Raw genomic sequence first — 19,735 nt, 5'->3', positions numbered from 1 at the left:
TAGCAAAGAAAAAAGAACCCATCAGCAATTCATTAATATTAGTATCCATCTATTTTTGGAGTACAGTTGTTCCAGTCAAGGTCATAGCAAACCTCTTCTGGAAGTACGAATCCTCAGATATGACATCAGTACATAAAAAAGTACACACAGTGGCAAACTGGGAAAACCAAAAACGACAACCATCCCACCCAGTACAGTACTCCAAATGAAAGAGGGACAAATCACTCATAAGTCTGGAAATTCTAGGGAAATATTTATTTGCTATCACAAAATTGCACAGTGTTTCTGCATTGCATGCCTGCATTTCAGTGCTACTGTAAGCTTAGGACATAAAGAGTTTATAAGAAACAAACAAACTAATAAACAAGCAACCTTCTCCTGGAAGTAAATCATTTCAAATCTCAGAACTACAAGCCTGAGCAAAAATACAAGCCATATTATCATTTTCCACATATTGCAATTCACCTGTCATACAATTATCATTCAAATTATTTTCCATTAACATTTCAAAAAGCTTCAAATTTTACATTTCAACAAATAAAATATATTTATGTATATATAAATACAACTCATTAATTCTTTTGTGCTTACTATGCCATGATTGCCAGCTTAGGCTTCAAAATGCTATGTAACAATACCTTAACCCACAAGAAAAAAAAAATCCAGAATTGATTAAAATATAAAATGAAATAAAAACACAACAAAAAATAAAAAGCAATGGCCCTATATAAGGCAGACACACTTTGAAATGAGGGCTTTAACCGTGCATTTTGTTATGCTGGAAGCCACTTTAAAACCATAACTAACTAATTTGACTTTTTCAGTCTCTCTTAAATGACAAAAATAAGGCATTTGCTAAGTTTGCTTTTACAAATATATAATTAACCTGACCAGAAACTTACATTCCAAATTATTATCCAAGCCAAGGTAATGTTTTAATAATAAGTAAAATGTCCTGATTCAAACTTTTTCTTCTTCTGCCAGACAGATACACAGCCTCTAAATGATGATTTCTCAATAAACCGTGTCTTTCTGTCTCTAGGATGGCAAATTCCTGCTAAGCTAACAACATTATAAAACATATAAATACTATATAAAATTGTACATGCATATATTAACATTATATAATGTGTGTCTATATATATTTATAAACATATACATATATACACACACACATTTAGTGATTTTTGCTTACCACTAAGTTTACACTGCAAATGTTATGCAGACATAAAACAAATCTTATTTAGAACCTGAGATATAAGTGGGAGGGCAAAAGCACACCCACAAAATAAATGAAGAATAATATTGTGCACAACTCTTATCTACAGTGTTAAAAAAAGAAACAAATATTTTAACCAAGCTAAAGAAAAAGATAAATTAATACTTATAAAAACACAAACATTAACATACAGCTCACGTATCTTTTATCCCAAATAAAATAAATGGAAACAATCATAAATCTAATTTGTTATAGTTTTGTTTTTCCAATCCCATTTCACTATTGGCAGTTGTCACAGATGCATGTCCTTTGTTTTGCTTCTTTGATGGTTCACTTGGTAATACAACTAGTAAAGGGCTGCTAAAATGCAATATACCTTGCTTATTTAAAACAGATTATTAACTGTACTGTGCATTGCTAAATACAAAAGGTTTTGTAAGTAGCTACTACTACTACATCTTCACATATTGTTAAATTAATATTATTAATAATTACCATCCAACTACTCAATCCTTTCATGTTCTTAGTTAAATAAAGATCTGAGAAAACTTCAGGAAGATTAGATCTAAGGCAAGAATCAGTCCCAGATTTTCACAGCACTGCAGGTCATTATGTAATAAAACAGGTTTACTCTTTAATGTGGTGCCTGCAGATTGTTTCCTTAGCCGCTAACTTAAACTATTAAGATTGTCTGCAAGCTAACAAAGTTAGATACCTAAAGGTCTGTAACTAAAAGAATACACAATAAGGCCATTCACATAATATTTAAATATTTGTCACATGAAAAATCTTTCTGAACAGAGTGGTTTTATACAAGATGATAAATATACTTTTTAGTACTCTCTTTTCTGTCAGCAATGGAAACACACTATTACTTCACTTAATCTGAACATTTACAACACTCTAAAGAATAAGTTTGGTACTTTTCTTTGACTTCACAGTCATGGTATATATTAATTTGCCAAATGAAAATCTGAAACTTCAGTTTTACCCTGATACCATTCACCTCTAAGCTCAAGTTCAGGCTATGTACCTTTTAAAAATGTATTTAAACAAAACACAAATCACTTTAGAACAAAATTTCATGTTTCAAATTAATAAATAACTTGATTGAGAAGAAATAGCCTTGACTTGAAAAACGCCAAATGTATCCTTAGCACTGCTATAGTACAGTTAAAATTAAGCTTTATTAGACTCCTTACAAACCTGAAAAGTCAGTACTGGTGTCTCATAAGCACACTTTACAACTGGCCAGTGCACTGACCAGTTTGTTTCCTTTCTGGTGCCAATTTCTACCATGATAAACTCCAGCTCCCCTCAATCCAGAACTACATTAAGCATGTTGAGAAAATGTATGGATATACAGTACACTTATGATTTACTTAAGTGTTACTACTGTTTCTATTGTAAATATGAGGCTATCAAAATTAAAACAAAATTAAGTATACAATTTGTTTTCTTTTTGAGATTTGGTAATGACTTCAATGAATTAAAAAAAAGGAGAGTTACCATAAATAATATAAACACTTAATGCTGGGAAGAATAAAAAAAACCATGAACTTTAAAATAAAAACCTAAACAACTCAATATAAAGTTCAAATTACTATTACAGGCTTGACCAGATGCAAAATTTAGCAAAAAACTATTTGAGTAGTAGAAGAATAATGGTTTGTGTGCTAAAATTAGAACATTCAAAGTACTGCACAATAAAAATGGGAGTAAAAGACTTAATAAAAAAAACTGAAAGCCAAGCTTACTTCTAAAATATAATATTTGCATAAGAGAATTTAAAAACTGTCTCAGGCACACTACTAAAAATTAGAAAACTTATAGGCAGGGTCACTTTTTATTAAGCACCCATAATACAGCATCAGTACTCCCCCTACTGGTAACAATCTCAATTTTAATGTTTATGTGTCTAACTAATCACTTTTGTCAAAAAAATAATTAATTTTCACTTGGCAAAAGTGTTGATAAATACAATCAAAGATTTTGCTGTAAATTTTTGAAGAAACACAACATTCATAATTCTAAAAATTCACTTTTGATTAATATAAAGTTTTACGAAAAATATAATTGCAAACTGATGATGTGTAATATAAAAAGAAATTCTAAATATTTAATTAACTATTATTCTGACAGCTAAAAATATTTCTTAGGACAAAAATAAATCAGAGTGTATAAAATAAGCACTAATGTTACAGAAACATTCTCTAGGATAAGCCAAAAAAAGGAAAGGAAAAAAAAATGTATTATACACAAACTCCACCATTAAATTTTCACTGAACACTGTTCTCTTTAAATAAATAAATCCCAATCTGATGTTGATTCCTTATGACAGAAAGCAGAGCTGTACAGTTTATAAATGTGGTAACTTATAAAATCTTTGGCTTAAGAAAACAAGAGGTTGTTAAATATTATGTAAATTGAACACTCATAAATGGTCATGGAATTAGGAATAAGTTAAATAAATTTGCATTCATAATTTATCCTGTATTGATGAATAAACATTAATTCAATCAGAATTTAAGCAATTTCAGAAACTATAGAATATATTGTTTAGTAAGTGCGGTGGTTCCAAATTACTGAAACTAAACAATGGGTGTTTTGTTGAATAATAAACAAATTATCTGTTTATCAAAAAGATTATTTTTCCCTTTTGTAGATATTATTAAATCAACCTCAAAAAAGTAAGGTCCTCTATACATAAAAATCACATAAAATAAGCAAACACAAATGTTTTAAGCTAACATTTTTTTGTCTAAACATTTTTTTTTAACCATAAACATATTCAGTTGTCTAGAATTTAGATATATATCTAAATGTCTATATGAATGTAAATACCCCCCACCCCCAAGCGCATATAGCTAAGCTCAATAAATACAAGTATATTGACACATGTTAATGCATCAGAGTGAATGATCTCTTAATCATACTTGTAAAGTCTGAATTTTCAAAATTATATATGACATGCAAGCAAGACTGCAGTTTTTTTTATTTTTTTTTTCAATCAGCTCTTCCTTAATATATCTATATATACTTTTTTTATTTCTGTTTTGGTCTACAGCATAAAGTACACCAAATTAACAATGCAAATAAAGTTCTAAACAAATGACACAATGGAGTGGCCCTGAGCTAGCTCCTATTAGTGCAAAAAACCATCTTTGCAGTGAATGGATTTTGGAACCAGAACATAAATGTTAGGGTGTTACAATATAAGCAAGATAAACTGCTAACCACAACATTGAGAGCTAAAGCCAGTCAGACAGAGCTTTCAGATTCATATCCATCCACTGAATGTTGAGTTTTATTATTTCAACTGCTTCTTGGACACTCCTTAACTGGGAGCCCTTATCTTTTTGAGATGAAAAAAATGTTTCAACCTGCAACAATCAAAAGGTGAAAAAAAAGTAACAAAGTATGAATACTTTATATTTTGCATTGGTTTATACATGTTTGAGTATAGACTTTTGCATCTGTTATTTTCTTTCAGTTTAACAGCTTAAAGGAAGGGCACACTTTTTTAAGTATTATCTGTTAATTGAATCACATCATTACTAACCAAACAGCATTAGTGCAACATGCATCAAAACTGGAAATTACTGTACAATCACCTAAGCATGTTCTAATAGGGATTGTAGTGAGAAAAAAAGGTGAATTACCATCCTGATTAAAAATACTGACAATATTTTACAGAGAGATTAAAAAACCATATACAAAGATCATAGTCAAACATAATGAACTGTAGCAGAATTGGTATGCTTAATTCTAAAGGAAAGCTGATCTCCAGTAGAACTTGAGTTATGACGGAATTTAATTTTTCACTCATAAATAATGTTGTTTAATAATACAAAAAGCCCCCTTACCATGTTTAAAAAGATCTACTACTTTAAAAGGTTTTGGCAAAATGTATAATCCTGCTTAACAGACACCTGGTAGTATTTTATTTTACACATGCCAAAAAAATTAAATAGCATTGTCAAAAACATTTCATTTATGTCCGGGGTAAACGATGAAATGGAAAGCTGGACAAAGGAGCCACATATAATAAGTTAAACTGCCATTTATAATACAAAATGGACATATACAAATGGACAGTTTTTATTTGTTGATATATAAACCCTGCAGCCACTTACCTCAAGCAGGTGGGCTTTTGTTGAAAACTCACATGTTGTTTGTGTCACAATATCTTGTACAGTAAAGGAGCCAAGATGAAATCTAGAAACAAGTGAGGATTTGTGTTGATATCTCATGTTCACTTTTATTGATATAGTACCTTCACGCAAAGCGTTATTATATAAAAAAAATTTCAGTGTGATAGTGCAATACATATGACATTATAACATAAATTTTTACCAACAAACTCCATATTGAGTTAAAACAATATTTTGGAATAAAGTGAAGTGTTTTTAACTTACAATAATATCACTCTTTAGATTATAATTAATTGGGTTTTTTAAGATGGTTGTGTTCAACATAAAAGACGTAGTCTATTTTTAAGTTATATGCTGTACAAAACATACAATAAATATAACAATCAGACATCTTTTTTTTTTTTTTTTTTACAATTCAGATTTGACGTGCCCGACTATTTTTTTTCTTCAAATTTTACATTTTAAGAAGTGCTTCAAGGAGGTATTGGCCACAACCTGTCAGGTAGCACTCTGTAAAAGGCTAGGTAGAAACCAGCCCTGGATGGGGTGCCAGTTCAACACTGCTCCCATTTCTGCCCACACCCTCACTCACTCCTACATTGACCAATTTAGAGTTGCGAATTAATCTAACCTGCTGCTGCAAGGCTGAGATCAATTAAATGTAGTATATGCTACTTGTATTATGTATTAATAAAGTAACAGATTAATAGATCCCCTACTAAACAAGAGTTAAGCAAAGTTATTACAGATTTAACAAATTCAGAAAACAATCCACATTGATCAACTATAGAATTACTTCAAATTTAACAGATCTGCTGAAAACAAAAATAAAGCAAAATATTTTTTTTCTAGATTTTACATAAGCCTTTCTCAATTAATCCATGGAGTTGCTCAATAAAACAACTGGCTTCCATTCCAAACTTCCTCTTCAAATAACTCAACAGAACTCTTACAAATGCTAAAAGTCAAAAGCAAGCACAAATAACAGAAATACAGCTAATCAATTAAAGTATATATAGACACGTTACAGGTTCCAGATGCCCGGAGATGCATACATATCAAGGCACATTAAACAAGAGATGATGACACAGGGACAAAACTTACACTAAGTAGAAGTTAACATTAACAATATTTCATTCAAAGTATTGTCATGTATCATATCTATTATGAATACTATCTACTGAAAATCTAAATCTTATTTTGTAAGATCAGAAGATTAAAATTTGTTTCGTAAGGAACTATTTTTTACTCCTTACATCTACTTAACAAAAATTCATGAATTAATGAACAGATGTCACAGAATGATACCAAAATAACTCAAAATTGTACACCTCCATTTCAATTTATGAATGTAGTTTAATAATTACTATTAAATAATAGTAATAATAATTGCAACACTAGCTACTGCATGGCATCTCCATGACATATAGAATATTACCAAAACCTGAAGAGTTACTAAGAAGACTGCGTGCAGATTCTGTAGGCTTAGTGATCGGAGTGCAGCTTACAAATGCAACATGAGAAAATTGCAATAGTGTCTAAGGCAAATTAATTCATTTTAAACAACACAAAAAAGAGCATGCTTTGCCTGTGCCATTCAGCATTCAGACACTACCACTTCTACGACTTTGGCACAGTACTGCAAGTATAAATATGATCAAACTACCAAGTCTAAAGGGTGGCACAGTGGCGCAGTGGTAGTGCTGCTGCCTCGCAGTAAGGAGTCCTGGGTTCGTTTCCCGGGTCCTCCCTGCGTGGAGTTTGCATGTTCTCCCCATGTCTGCGTGGGTTTCCTCTGGGTGCTCTGGTTTCCTCCCACAGTCCAAAGACTGTGCAGGTTAGGTGCACTGGTGATCCTAAATTGTCTCTAGTGTGTGCTTGGTGTGTGGGTGTGTGTGTGCCCCTCGGTGGGCTGGTGCCCTGCCCGGGGGTTTGTTCCTGTCTTGCACCCTGTGCTGGCTGGAATTGGCTCCAGCAGACGCCCCGGGTTGGAGAATGACTGACTGACTAACAAAGTCTACAATTTGACTTCTATTTTAAAATCTTTAAACTCAGAGCATGCAATTTATTTCTTCTTTAAAAACACACAGGAGATTTATTTCATTCATATTTTCAGTAATATTTCTTCAAATACTTTTTTTTTTTACTTTCATTTTGTTGTTTTTTCTTCTTGTCTATTTGCCAAAGTGAAGGCAAATAATTGTGTGCAAACATGACTTTAAAAAAAAAAATGTAAAACATAACTATTACTGTATCATTATTGACTCATATGAAGATTAGATATTGGTTAATTAAAAGCAAGGCCACATTGTGTTTTTTTACGTATACCATACAACTTTGTAAGCCTGCTTAATTCTGTGCAGGATCGCAGGGAGCTAAAGCCTATCCCAGCAAGGATAGGCCACTAAGCAGAGAAAATCCCTGGACGAGCACCAGCCATTTTCTGAGTGAACACACTTGCATGGTTTTACAAAGCTAATAATATTAAACTGCTTACTTTTCAATTATCAAATCCCATTTTTCTTTCACAAAGTCCCATGCATACAAATATCCAGAAAGGGTTTTTGAGGCTGCACTGAGAATTGTAGGAAGATCAAGTGGCCGAAATATTCCACCATTTAAGCTATCCTGCATCATCCTGTAAAAAGAAATGTAATGTCAAGTTACAAGAACTTGATTATAATACTGTATTGTGTAAAATGAAACAGAGAGAGAGGAAAAAAAACTAAAACAAAAATCAGTACATGAATACATGATGAGAGAGTAAAAAAAAAATGACGAAGGTGCAGACATATTTTTCCTTGATTTATTATCCAAAACTACAGTCTTCCCTTGGTATAACTCACCCCCCAGTGAATACAAAAATCCATGGATGCTCAAGTCCCTTACATAAAATGGCATAACATTTGCATATAACCTATTCATATCCTCCTGTATACTTTAAATGATCTCTACATTCCTTATATTAAAAAAACAAATGCTATTTAACACTAGAATTACCAGAGCCTACGAAAAAACTCACAAATCCGTCCCACCATAAATCACTTCTCACCTCTCCGTCAGCATCCTTTGTCCTGTAAATGTGTGGGTAACCACCAAACAGCAAGCAGTCTGCTATCACATCCCCCAACCCCGCACAGTTTTCTCAGCTCAAGTCTGTTTACCTGCATGTCAGTTGCTTAGAGTTGTATAGAGTGAGAAGTCAAGCAAAATGACACCTTTTATAAATACTATATCGTTATTTGGAACACTTGCATTTCCTGTGTGTTCCGTGTCTAGAACGATCTATGCACAGTAAACACATCGTTAAAACAGAAACATTTTTCATTTTAGTAATAATTGATAAAATGTAGACATGAAGTGTATAATGTGTGAAGCCTGAAGTCCAAATATAAAAAGAAACACTTTCACAAAAGGTACAAATATAACAGAACAAGTGCGCTTTTATTTAAAAATATAACTGCAGAAAAAAAAGCTGCATTAGCGTGTGACATTGACACGCATTTACTATGACTGCCTCCGTGGTGCAACGATATCAGCTGCTGAGTGGGAATCAAAAGGTCACGTGTTCGATCCCACACAACTCCGTTTTGAGAAGTGAACTGCTCTTATTCTTACTATTTACAAATAAAAACACACATTTTATTTCAGTCTTTGTTTATACCAGTATACTGCTGCTGGATTATGTAAATTTCTCCTTGGGATTAATAAAGTATCTATCTATCTATAGCTCTGCAGTCTACTTGTGACTGCATTCTCGTACCAATGCTTGAGAACTGAAGTGTCTGTGTGCACTTTTCGTGGCATTACACGTATATTTTTTGAGCATGCCCATGTCAGTAAATAACATTAGATCTGGCTTTTATGTAAGTAACATATAAATGTTATTGTTTTGGGCACATGCACTGTCCTTTGCTACCTATTTACCTTTATTTATTTACTTATTTCCTACAGTGTAAAGTCACAAGTGCAGAGCTTCCCATGTACATATACAAAGTACAGCGATGGCAAAAGTGCATTCTTGATTCGATGTAGAATTGTCGTCATGATTTCAGTTTACCTCTGTTATAGCACATCTGTGTGAAAACGGCAGTGTCAAATACATGGGGGATGGTTTGGAGGATATAAAAAAAAAAAACACTAACCTTTACAAGTATCATAAATTACACCGGCTGTTATAGACTGGAATCAAATGTACGTTTTTATTCTAAAATAGTAAGAATAAGATGAGTTCACTTCTTAAACCGGAGTCATGCAGCAGGACTGAACTCGTGACCTTTTGATTCCCAGTCAGCAGCTGATACCGATGCACCACGGAAGCAGTCATAGAAAATGCGTGTCAATGTCGCATGCTAACGCAGCTTTTTTTCATACCACTACGCCATGGAAGCCGTTGTCTTTTTCTTGAACCTTTTGTGAAAGTGTTTATTTGATCTTTGAACTTCAGGCTTCATACATTATATAGTTTATGCCTACATTTTGTCATTTACTACTAAAGTATGAAAAACATTTGTTTTAAAAATGTATTTACACAGATTACTATAGAAGCGAAACACATATGAAATGCGTGTGTTCCAAATAACGACCTATTACTTCCACTCTAAAACTCCACTTCACTCCCAGATAATCAATCAAGGCATGAGCTGGGTGAAGTTCATGCACGTTGTAAGTCGGTGGGGGATGGAATAGCCAGCTGCTTGTAGCTTGTCTTTATCGGCACATTTAGAGGACAAAAGACGCTGGTAGAGAGGTGCGAACGGATTTAACGTGGGCCGGATCTACGTGTTTTTTTGTATGCTCTGGTAATTCTAGTGTTAAATAGCTGTTGTATTGTTTAGGGAATAACAACAAGAAAAAAACAGTCTGTACATGATCAATATAGACATAACCATCTTAGCCTAACAGCATAGTACATGTCAGCAACAATGTAAACTTTTCTTTCTTTGAACACTTACGAGTTATAATTTTAATGACCTCACAGAAAAATGCAAAGAAAAAATTTTTAAAATGCAAATACATATTGGAAATGCAAGACTACATATGTAAAGTGCAAGTGGTCTACTAAATATGTTTTTATTAATGAGGTGTTGCATCAACAAGGCAATGTCTTTCTTGTTTCAACTTTCAAAGGCACACTGTATCTTTTCTTTTTCATACCTCTCTTCCATCTACATTTCAGAGTACACAAACCCTTCGTGGTTCAGCCCCTCATTATCTGTCTGAGCTGCTGCTTCCTTACACTCCTGCTTGTGAGCTACATTTTTTTGTATGAATATGTGCTATATAAATAAATGTTGATTGATTGATTGATTGATTGTGCATTAAGATCATCGGATGCTAACTTACTCACTGTACCTAAATGCAGGTTAGTAACTATGGGTGGCAGAGCTTTAAGTGTGATAGGCCCTAAAATTTAGAATGCTTTCTCTTAGCCTTCGCAAGGAAAAATATATTATTAATTTCAAACTGCTGTTAAAAACATATGTTCAATTGAGTATTATTCATTTTCTTCTATGTGATTTGTATTGTTTTGTTAATGTGTTAAAGTACCCTTGAGTGTATGAAAGGCGCTACATAAATAAAACTTGTTATTATTATCTCAGTAAGTAACCTCTGGTAAAAAGTAGTGCTCAAACATAATAAATCTGATGCTATCAAAAACAGACATGAAAGGAACAAAGTGAGATAAACATGAAAGTTCCAAATAACAAAAATGGATTAGTTTATTACCCACCATACTAGCTTTGTAGTGTTTGGAGTGCTTGCAAGAGCTTCCAATATTTTATGTTTTTCTGCATCATACATGGATTCTGAATACTCCTGCAGCAAGATGTTCCAGCCTTCCTCGGACATGGCACCGACAAAGAATACTGTGCTCTTGACATCAGCAGGCAAGCTATTGGGGGGGAAAAAAATCATAAAATATAAAAAAAATAAAATTGCCTTTATGGATGTTTCCACTATTTTCTATCAGTGGCTGTGGAAGGTGTGTGCGAAGCTAATGCATGCAGTACAACTGACATGTGCAGACCATAGTATCCTTAACTGTAACTTGGTTAAGGGTTTACATGATCAAATAACCGAGATACTAACAATGAAATCTATGTCTTCAAACAAAGTTTCTCAGAGACCAATAAATAGTGTTTATCTAACCAGAATAAGGGTTTACATGACATTTCTGAAACAAGGTTTCTGTGAATAAGTGGGTTATTAAAGCACATTTAAATGGATGGATTGTAATGAAATAAGACTGTATTGAAGATTTTATATATAAAAATTTAAAATGTGTCTCCATCGGTAACGTGATTACTTGCAAACAAGTTAGGCTAAAGCCATGATCTTCATCTTAATCAAAAGCTTATAACCTGATATGTCCTGGATATTAGTCTACATATATAACATACTAATGTAGGTATGTCTGTCACATGATTACTTGTAAACTAATGGGGCTAATAGGTTGATCTTGGTCTTAAATGAAAGCTGAAGAAATACAGCATGATCTGGAAGTTAAAATGTAAATTTTCCTTTTTATTTTTTTATTAAGGATAGTCGGTCTGTATATTTCACTATTGAATGAATAAAATAGAACTTGAACATGGTCAGATTTACTGTTACACAATTAATAATTACTCAGTGAACTTTTAAAATGCAAGAAGCATTTTATATTAGCAATTAAATGTAGCAAATTCAAAATGGAGCCAGTAAAAACGATGTAAAGTCCAGAAAAGCACAGTAAAATACTGAAGAATTGGTTTTAAAAACCAGATTAAAATTTAGCTTTATAAATGAACCCTAGCCTGAAGGAATCTATTATTTTTTTTACATTTAAGATTTCTCACTTAAAGATTTACCAATGTTATTTCTTGTCCTAGTGTGTATGTATAAACACAGGGAACTCCAGTTTCTGTATTACATCTTGCCTGAAGAAGGGGCCTGAGTTGCCTCGAAAGCTTGTATATTGCAATGTTTTTAGTTAACCAATAAAAGGTGTTATTTTGCTTGACGTTTCTCTAGATTAGATTATATAACTTTTTAACTTCTTATTTTTTTCTCTACATATAAGAAGTCTTACTCTATGAACAGATCTTTGAATAATTAACTCTTTTGGGACCTCTGGATGGTACTTAATGGCATGGGGATGATTAAGGAATGTGTGTGGTGATTAATGTAATTGAAATGCTTTCTATCTATTATGCCTAAATGATCCTAGCTGATTAAAGGAAGCTATTCTGTTAAGTCATTCCAGTCTTATCATGGAGAACCCATCTACTCACATGGCAAGGCTCCACCACTAGTGTAAATAATGGATATTCATTGAAAGTTTCACTTGTAATGATGACTCAAAACTCTTCTTTATTTAAAGAGAATTTTCTATAACAATGAAATTTTGAATACTTCAATTTACACAACAAAGCAACCTAAAATTCTAAAAAAAGATCTCAATGCTAATCTTGTTGAGAAAATTTCAATAGCTTCCAAATGCAAGCGTAGACAGAATAACCATTACATACATAAAAAAAAAATAACTATTTTCTTTTTAGGCTCCATGTGTATCCTGCCAAGTGATTAAGAGCTATTATATGACACGTTAAGCAAAATGACACCTTTATTGGCAAACTAAAAAGATTACAATATGCAAGCTTCCCAGGCAACTTAGACCCCTTCTTCAGGCAAGATGTAATACAGAAACTTGAGTTCCCTGTATTTATATACACACTAGGACAAATAACATTGAAAAACCTTTAAGTGAGACATCGTACATGTAAAAAATTAACAGACCTCTTCAGACCTCTACATCTCTGGAAATTCAGTTCACCAAAGCAAGATGAATTAAGTATGACAGCTGAATGGAAAATAACCTCCGTGCAAAATTAAGTAGTAAATAGTCAATTTGTGAGGCTGTAGTATTGTTAGAGTACAAAGTATGTGAGAAATATTGACCTATTTCAGAATTTACCTTATATTATTTCTTGATGTTTTCCAGGTAGAAAATAAGCTTCTTGCTTTTTCCAAACATGACTGATGCTGATAAGTACAAGCAATCTTCAAAAGTGAGGACCTCAGCCTGTGATCTGCCAGGGAGCCATTGTTAGCCCAAGTTTGCTTATCAATAAGATTTCCAAAAAGACTCAAAATCTTCAACTATAACAAAAAATACAATAATGATAAAATTATAATAGTAATGCTATTCATTTTGTGAAGAGTGCCTGTGAGGTATGGTTGTTACTATACTGAAATTCACAGCTTTGATAAAATACTTTGAAAACTATCAATATTCAATACCATTTTCGATATTGCTGATGGGGTGGAGGGTATGAGGGAAACATCCAAAAATTAAATATCTAATTTCTTTTATTAAATTGTGGAAAAAAAAACAAACAATAGAGCAAGTTCCCTATAAACATTAACAATAGAATCCCTGAAGCGTACAAAAAAGTCATAATCCTGGGCAACCTTAAATTCCTTTGCACCTCTCCATCAGCTTCTTTGTTTTGCAAATGATTGTGTCAATCAGCACAAGCAGCCTGCTATCCCATCTACCACAACCACCCTGCCCCCCCCTAAGTAAAACTCAAAATTCTCAGATATTAAGTCTGTTTATCTGGGTGTGAAGTGCCTTGAGTTGTACTGGCCAAATAATATAACGTTATTTTGAATAAATACATTTCAAGTGTGTTCCATTTCTACAATAATCTAGATAAATGTAGGATGACAAGAAATGTGAGGCATACACCATCGAAAGCACAAGTAAGCATAGTTAAACAAAAAAAACAGAAAACAAGTATTAATACGACTTTCAAAATTTTACAATTAACAATTTTTAATAACACTAGTGTGAAGTTTTACAAAACTGAAGATAATCCAAAAGGACCTCTCCCAATGTTTGTAGACTGTTGATAACTGGCACTAGCGTAGGACTAAACAAGTAAAAGATACTAAAGCAGAATGATTATGTCTATATGATCAATGTACCTAAAATTCTGAAATGAAACATAACAGGGAAAAAAATTAAATTTCCTTTATTATCACAGAAAAACATGATGAGCAAAAATAAAAAAGGAAAAGGTATTTTCTATGATACTGAATGGAACTGTAGTACCAACCCAACATTAGAATAAGAAAATACCCTTTTAATTACAAGAAAGCATGTCCTGGCGGGATCTATTCTATTAGGTCAGATTATCTCAAAGCACAAAGTGAGCTATCACAACTATGCAGACAACACATGGCTTTACTTAGTGATAGTGCCTGATGTCTTAGCATTATTTCTGATTGGATGAGTAGCAACGTTCACAAACAAAAGGGGAGAGAGAGAGAGAGAGAGAGAGAGAGAGAGAGAGAGAGAGAGAGAGAGAGAGAGAGAGAGAGAGAGAGAGAGAGAGAGAGAGAGAGAGAGAGAGAGAGAGAGAGAGAGAGAGAGCTTGGGAGCATGCACTGCTGCTCCTACTACATGATGAATCACCACAGGATCCCAATTAGGACCTGAGTGCTGCTGGAAAAAAACAGGTATCTTAGTGATTGGCTAACATGGATATACTGAGGGCATCATATATATATATATATATATATATATATATATATATATAATATAACTCACTAAGAGCAAGCAAGACAGAGAGCCACGCCCGCCAACTCTAACCTTCCCACCGCGTCATGGGATATGCACAACAGAGCCACGCACGCCAACTGTAACCGTCCTCCCACGTCGCTCTCGAGGCATGTACACTGCCTGCTCATGTGCCCGCACGCAACAACTCACCAAACACAGCCTCAGTCGCTTTCGTCTGTGTAAAAGTTCACATGCACCTCTGAGCCACGTTGACTTTTCACCGCACGCAAGACAGAGAGCCATGACAGCCATCTCACAAAGACCCGACCGCCAACTCTAACAGAGCCAACTCTCACCCTCCGCTGGCTTCCAACATCGCTCTCAAGGCAATTATATGGCGTTATCGACTACTCAACTGTCACTCTGGAACAACTCTGTACGCGAGCTATATTAAGTGTAACCAAAAAAGACTACACCTTAATGAACAACGAAGTAACTTTCACCAGCGTTGGCTCCATCGTCAAAGAGGATCCTGCAGATCAACTTGCATTCCCCGAAGAATTTCTTAATAGTCTTACTCCCACTAGCATGCCTCCGCATAAACTCAAAATTAAAATTGATTCAGTCATCATGCTTCTCAGGAACCTCATGCCAGCAAAAGGTCTCTGTAATGGCACTAGACTTTCTGTTACCAGCATTCACTGCAATGTACTGCAGTGAAAGACTATCACATCTGCTACCTCACAAACTGTTCTTATTCCCCGGATTTCCCTGACCTCATCAGATTCTAATTTGCCTTTTACTTTTAAAACGCAGAAAATTTCCTGTTCGATTGGCATTGGCAATGACTATTAATAAGGCACAAGGACAAACTTTCAAAAAAAATATGCCTTTATCTGCCAAAACCTGTTTTCACTCACGGACAATTGTATGTTGTTCTCTCCAGAGTTCCATCTTTTCATTCACTGACAGTTGCATCCTCAAAACCTCCCCATTTGGACAACTGTGTCTTTCAGGAAGTGTTCACTCATCAATAAATAATTATATGCCGCGTATGCTATGCCGTGGGTTGGCTAGTTAGAAATAAACTTGATCCCTTATGTTTACAAATCAAGGAGGAGGCAAAGAATTTAGAGATTATCATTAACTCTGACCTAAACGTTTAAATTACATATTAACCAGAGAACTAGGATTTTTTTCACTTAAGGAATATAGCAAAAGTTAGACCCCTTATAACTTTACACTAAAAAACTAATTCAAGCTTTTGTTTTTAGTTGACTAGATTACTCAAATGCACTCCTAAAAGAACTATCTAAGAAATACATAAATCAGTGGCAATTAGTGCAGAATGCAGCAACCAGAACCTTAAATAGAAAAAGAAAGTTTGAGCACATCTCACCAGTTTTAGCGCCGTTACACTGGCTACTTGTGTTATTCAGAATTCACTACACTTCAAGTCGTAACCTTCAATTGGATGCCTGCTTATAATTCCAAGAGACAAGCTTAAAAGAAGTGGCGAGACTGCCTTTTGCAGTTATGCACCTAATATCTTGAATAATTTACCTATAGAAATGTTCCAGGTGAATACTATAGAACATTTTAAAAGACTTCTAAAAAAACATTATTTTGACATGAATTTTTTCGCAGCTACATTTCATAAAAGACTATATGGGTATAGAATTATCCTATTCTTCAGGGATCTACAATCTGTACTAATCCCAACTATTCTCTGCTGTCTTTCTGGTTCTTCTGTAGTGACGACCTGGGCCACCACCTAATCAAGGCACCATGCAGCCTTCTGATATGATGAAATGAAAGTAAACTTCATCATATTCTATCATGTGAAGCATGAAAATAAAAAAGACTAATTTTGGAACAAGTGGGGGCTGGGCGTTTTTTTGGCCTAGGATCCCCTACATATTTTGCTTTTGTCTCCAGCCTAATGTAGTCGTTTGTTTGGTTTTTCCTGTCCTCCCGTCCATTTGACCTTACCTTGTTTTGTTGTTAGTTATTCTTCACTATTATCGCCGTACCTCAATTGGTTTTTCTTTTTTTGTAACTTTCTCTTTGCCATCTTGTAAAGCACTTTGAACTACATTATTGTATGAAAATATGCTATATAAATAAATGTTGTTGTTGATGCTATTAGTGTTGGGAGTGGAAATTAATAATTTGTAATTCCTGTCTATGGTGCACAGAACCTTGTTACCAAGAGTGTCAAAGACAAACGGTTGAAGCAAATTGTCCTTGAACTTGATTAAATGTGTTTGAAAACGTTATATGCATTTTCAAGTTTAAAAGAACATTGTCTTGAGAGGAAGAATATGGTATAAATTAATTTTCTTGTTTGATCTTTTATAAACCTGTAACTGCACTGTTAGAGAGTACACATAGGTCTAGACTGTCATAATTCCATGTGAAAAAGCAAAATGTCTGTTTGAAAAGCAGATTTGTTGGATGAAATTTATTTTCCTAATAGTAGTCTTCTTAAATTAAGCAAATGTGTAATTAAGCTATGTACCTGACAGCGTCACTTAATTTTAAAAATTAACTTGAATTTGCAAAAACAAAACACACACTAACATGAATGAACCTATATGTCAACAATAACAAAATATTCAATATCAAGATATTTAATATCAGAAACAAAAAAAATATACATGACACATGACACGTCTACTGCAGGAAACTAGAAAGAAAATAACTGCCAACAAAGACAAATCTACAAGACAGCATTGAAAAAACATTAACACTAGAATTACCAGAGTCTACGAAAAAAATTTCGTAGATCCGGACCACCTTAAAACCATTCGCACCTCTCCGTCAGTGTCTTTTTTCTTCTATATGTGCCGAAAAAAGACGAGCAGCAAGCAGCCAGCTATTACATCCCCCACCGTCACAGAACATTCACTAAGTTTTCCCAGCTCGTGCCTTGTTTGATTATCTGGGAGTGACTGAACTGCTGGAGTTTTAGAGTGGAAAAAATAGATCGTTATTTGGAACACATGCATTTCACGTGTGTTCCGTTTCTACAGTAATCTGTGAAAACACATTGTTAAAACAGAAACTTTTTCATATTTTAGTAATAAATGTTACAAAATGTAGGCATAAACTATAGAATGTATGAAGCCTGATTTCCAAAGATCAAATAAGCACTTTCACAAAAGGTTCAAGAATGATACAATAGCTTCTGTGGCGTAACGTTAAGATTTGTTGTCTCAGAGCACAGCAGGCTTGCCGTGCCTTAGAGACCCGAGTTTGATTCCCCGCTGGGGAGAAAGTGGTTTTTTTTTTTCTTTTTCTTTTTAACCTTTACTGCTCTGCCTGTCTGCAAGCGTCTGCTTTCTGTGTGCTGGGGAGTTTTTCTTTTCTTTTTTTTCTTAAGTAAATCGTTAAGTTTAAAATGTCAATCGCGGTTATTTCTGTTGATTAATTCATGCTTTCATTGATTATAGCTAATACTTTTATCAAGTGGTCGCTATTTTTGCCTGTTGTATACAATCTATCTAGCGTCTTTCACATCTATCTCCACTCTCACTGCCCACTTGCCTGCGTGCTGCGTGTGTCGATTGATATATAATTTAATGTGTTTCTTTTTGACAATTCTCCAAGTTGTAAAATGCATATACATTATATATAAAACAAAACTACTATATAGCTAATACTGTTATGTATCTGTCTAGTGCCTTCCCTATCTATCCGTTTATCTAGTGCCTTTCACATGTGAATGTAGTCTCACTGCCTGCTAGCCTTTCTGCAGCACCTGTCATATAGTGCCTTTCACATCCATCTACCTATCTATCTGCTTCTGTCTGTGCATTATTCAGTGATCTGTCTGACAGTGTGTGTCTTACAGAACTTAAAAATAAGAACAGTTATAAGGACACTTGTTCATGTTAATTGCAGTCTCAATTGTTAAAAAATATTTTAAAAGGAGCATCCCACATGAAAATATAACGATCTCATTAACTGACAGTGCATACCAATTTATACATTTTATGTCCATTTGAGGTTAAAAAGAAAAAAAAAAATAACACTTTCACCCCAGAATCAAACTCGGGTCTCTGAGGCACGGCGGGGGTGCTGCACTCTGAGACAGCAAATCTTTGCACTACGCCATGGAAGCTGTTGCATCGTTCTTGAACCTTTTGTGAAAGTGTTTATTTGATCTTTGGAAATGAGGTTTCACACATTCTATAGTTTATGCCTACATTTTGTAACATTTATTACTAAAATATGAAAAAGTTTCTGTTTTAACAATGTGTTTACACATTACTGTATTACTGTAGAAACGGAACACACATGAAATGCATGTGTTCCAAACAACAATCTATTATTTCCACTCCAAAACTTTAGCAGTTCAGTCACTCCCAGATAATCAAACAAGGCATGAGCTGGGAAAACTTAGTGAATGTTCTGCGACGGTGGAGGATGGAATAGCCGGCTGCTTGCTGCTCGTCTTAATCGGCACATTTAGAAGACAAAAGATGCTGGCGGAGAGGTGTGAACAGTTTTAAGGTGGGCCAGATCTACGAGTTTTTTCGTAGACTCTGGTAATTCTAGTGTTAAAGGACTGATGTGCAAAGCAGAAAATATAATATATAATATCTGCTAAATGCACTGTATACTGTTCCCTCCTTCACAGTCTGCTTAAAAGCAGGCACATACACCTAAGGCTGTGAACAACACTATAATGTGCTAAAGTATTCAACTCCTTGAATGTTGCCACACTTTATTATTATACTAGCCAAAGTACCCAGCGATGCCCAGGTATATTTGTAGAGTGAGTTAAGGAAAGAAAGCCAAAGTTTA

At 34.1% G+C, this 19,735-nt stretch overlaps 1 protein-coding gene across 1 annotated transcript in view; it reads right to left on the bottom strand.

Annotated features, from left to right (window-relative positions):
* Positions 1-234: 234 nt before the first annotated feature.
* LOC120532402 (leucyl/cystinyl aminopeptidase) overlaps positions 235-19,735 on the bottom strand; it is a 102,861-nt gene continuing 83,360 nt past the window's right edge. The window contains exons 14-18 of the mRNA XM_039758359.1: positions 13,331-13,515; positions 11,108-11,269; positions 7,871-8,011; positions 5,356-5,437; positions 235-4,602 (exon numbers count right to left, since the gene is read on the bottom strand). Of these exons, the coding sequence (XP_039614293.1) occupies positions 4,471-4,602; positions 5,356-5,437; positions 7,871-8,011; positions 11,108-11,269; positions 13,331-13,515 (702 nt within the window). The 3' untranslated portion in view covers positions 235-4,470. The remainder of the gene's footprint in view (positions 4,603-5,355; positions 5,438-7,870; positions 8,012-11,107; positions 11,270-13,330; positions 13,516-19,735) is intronic.

This window comes from Polypterus senegalus, chromosome 7 (assembly GCF_016835505.1).
Source record: "Polypterus senegalus isolate Bchr_013 chromosome 7, ASM1683550v1, whole genome shotgun sequence".
NCBI classification, from domain to species: Eukaryota; Metazoa; Chordata; class Cladistia; order Polypteriformes; family Polypteridae; genus Polypterus; species Polypterus senegalus.
Note: the sequence above shows the minus strand (reverse complement) of the source record. Positions and strands in the feature narration are given on the sequence as shown.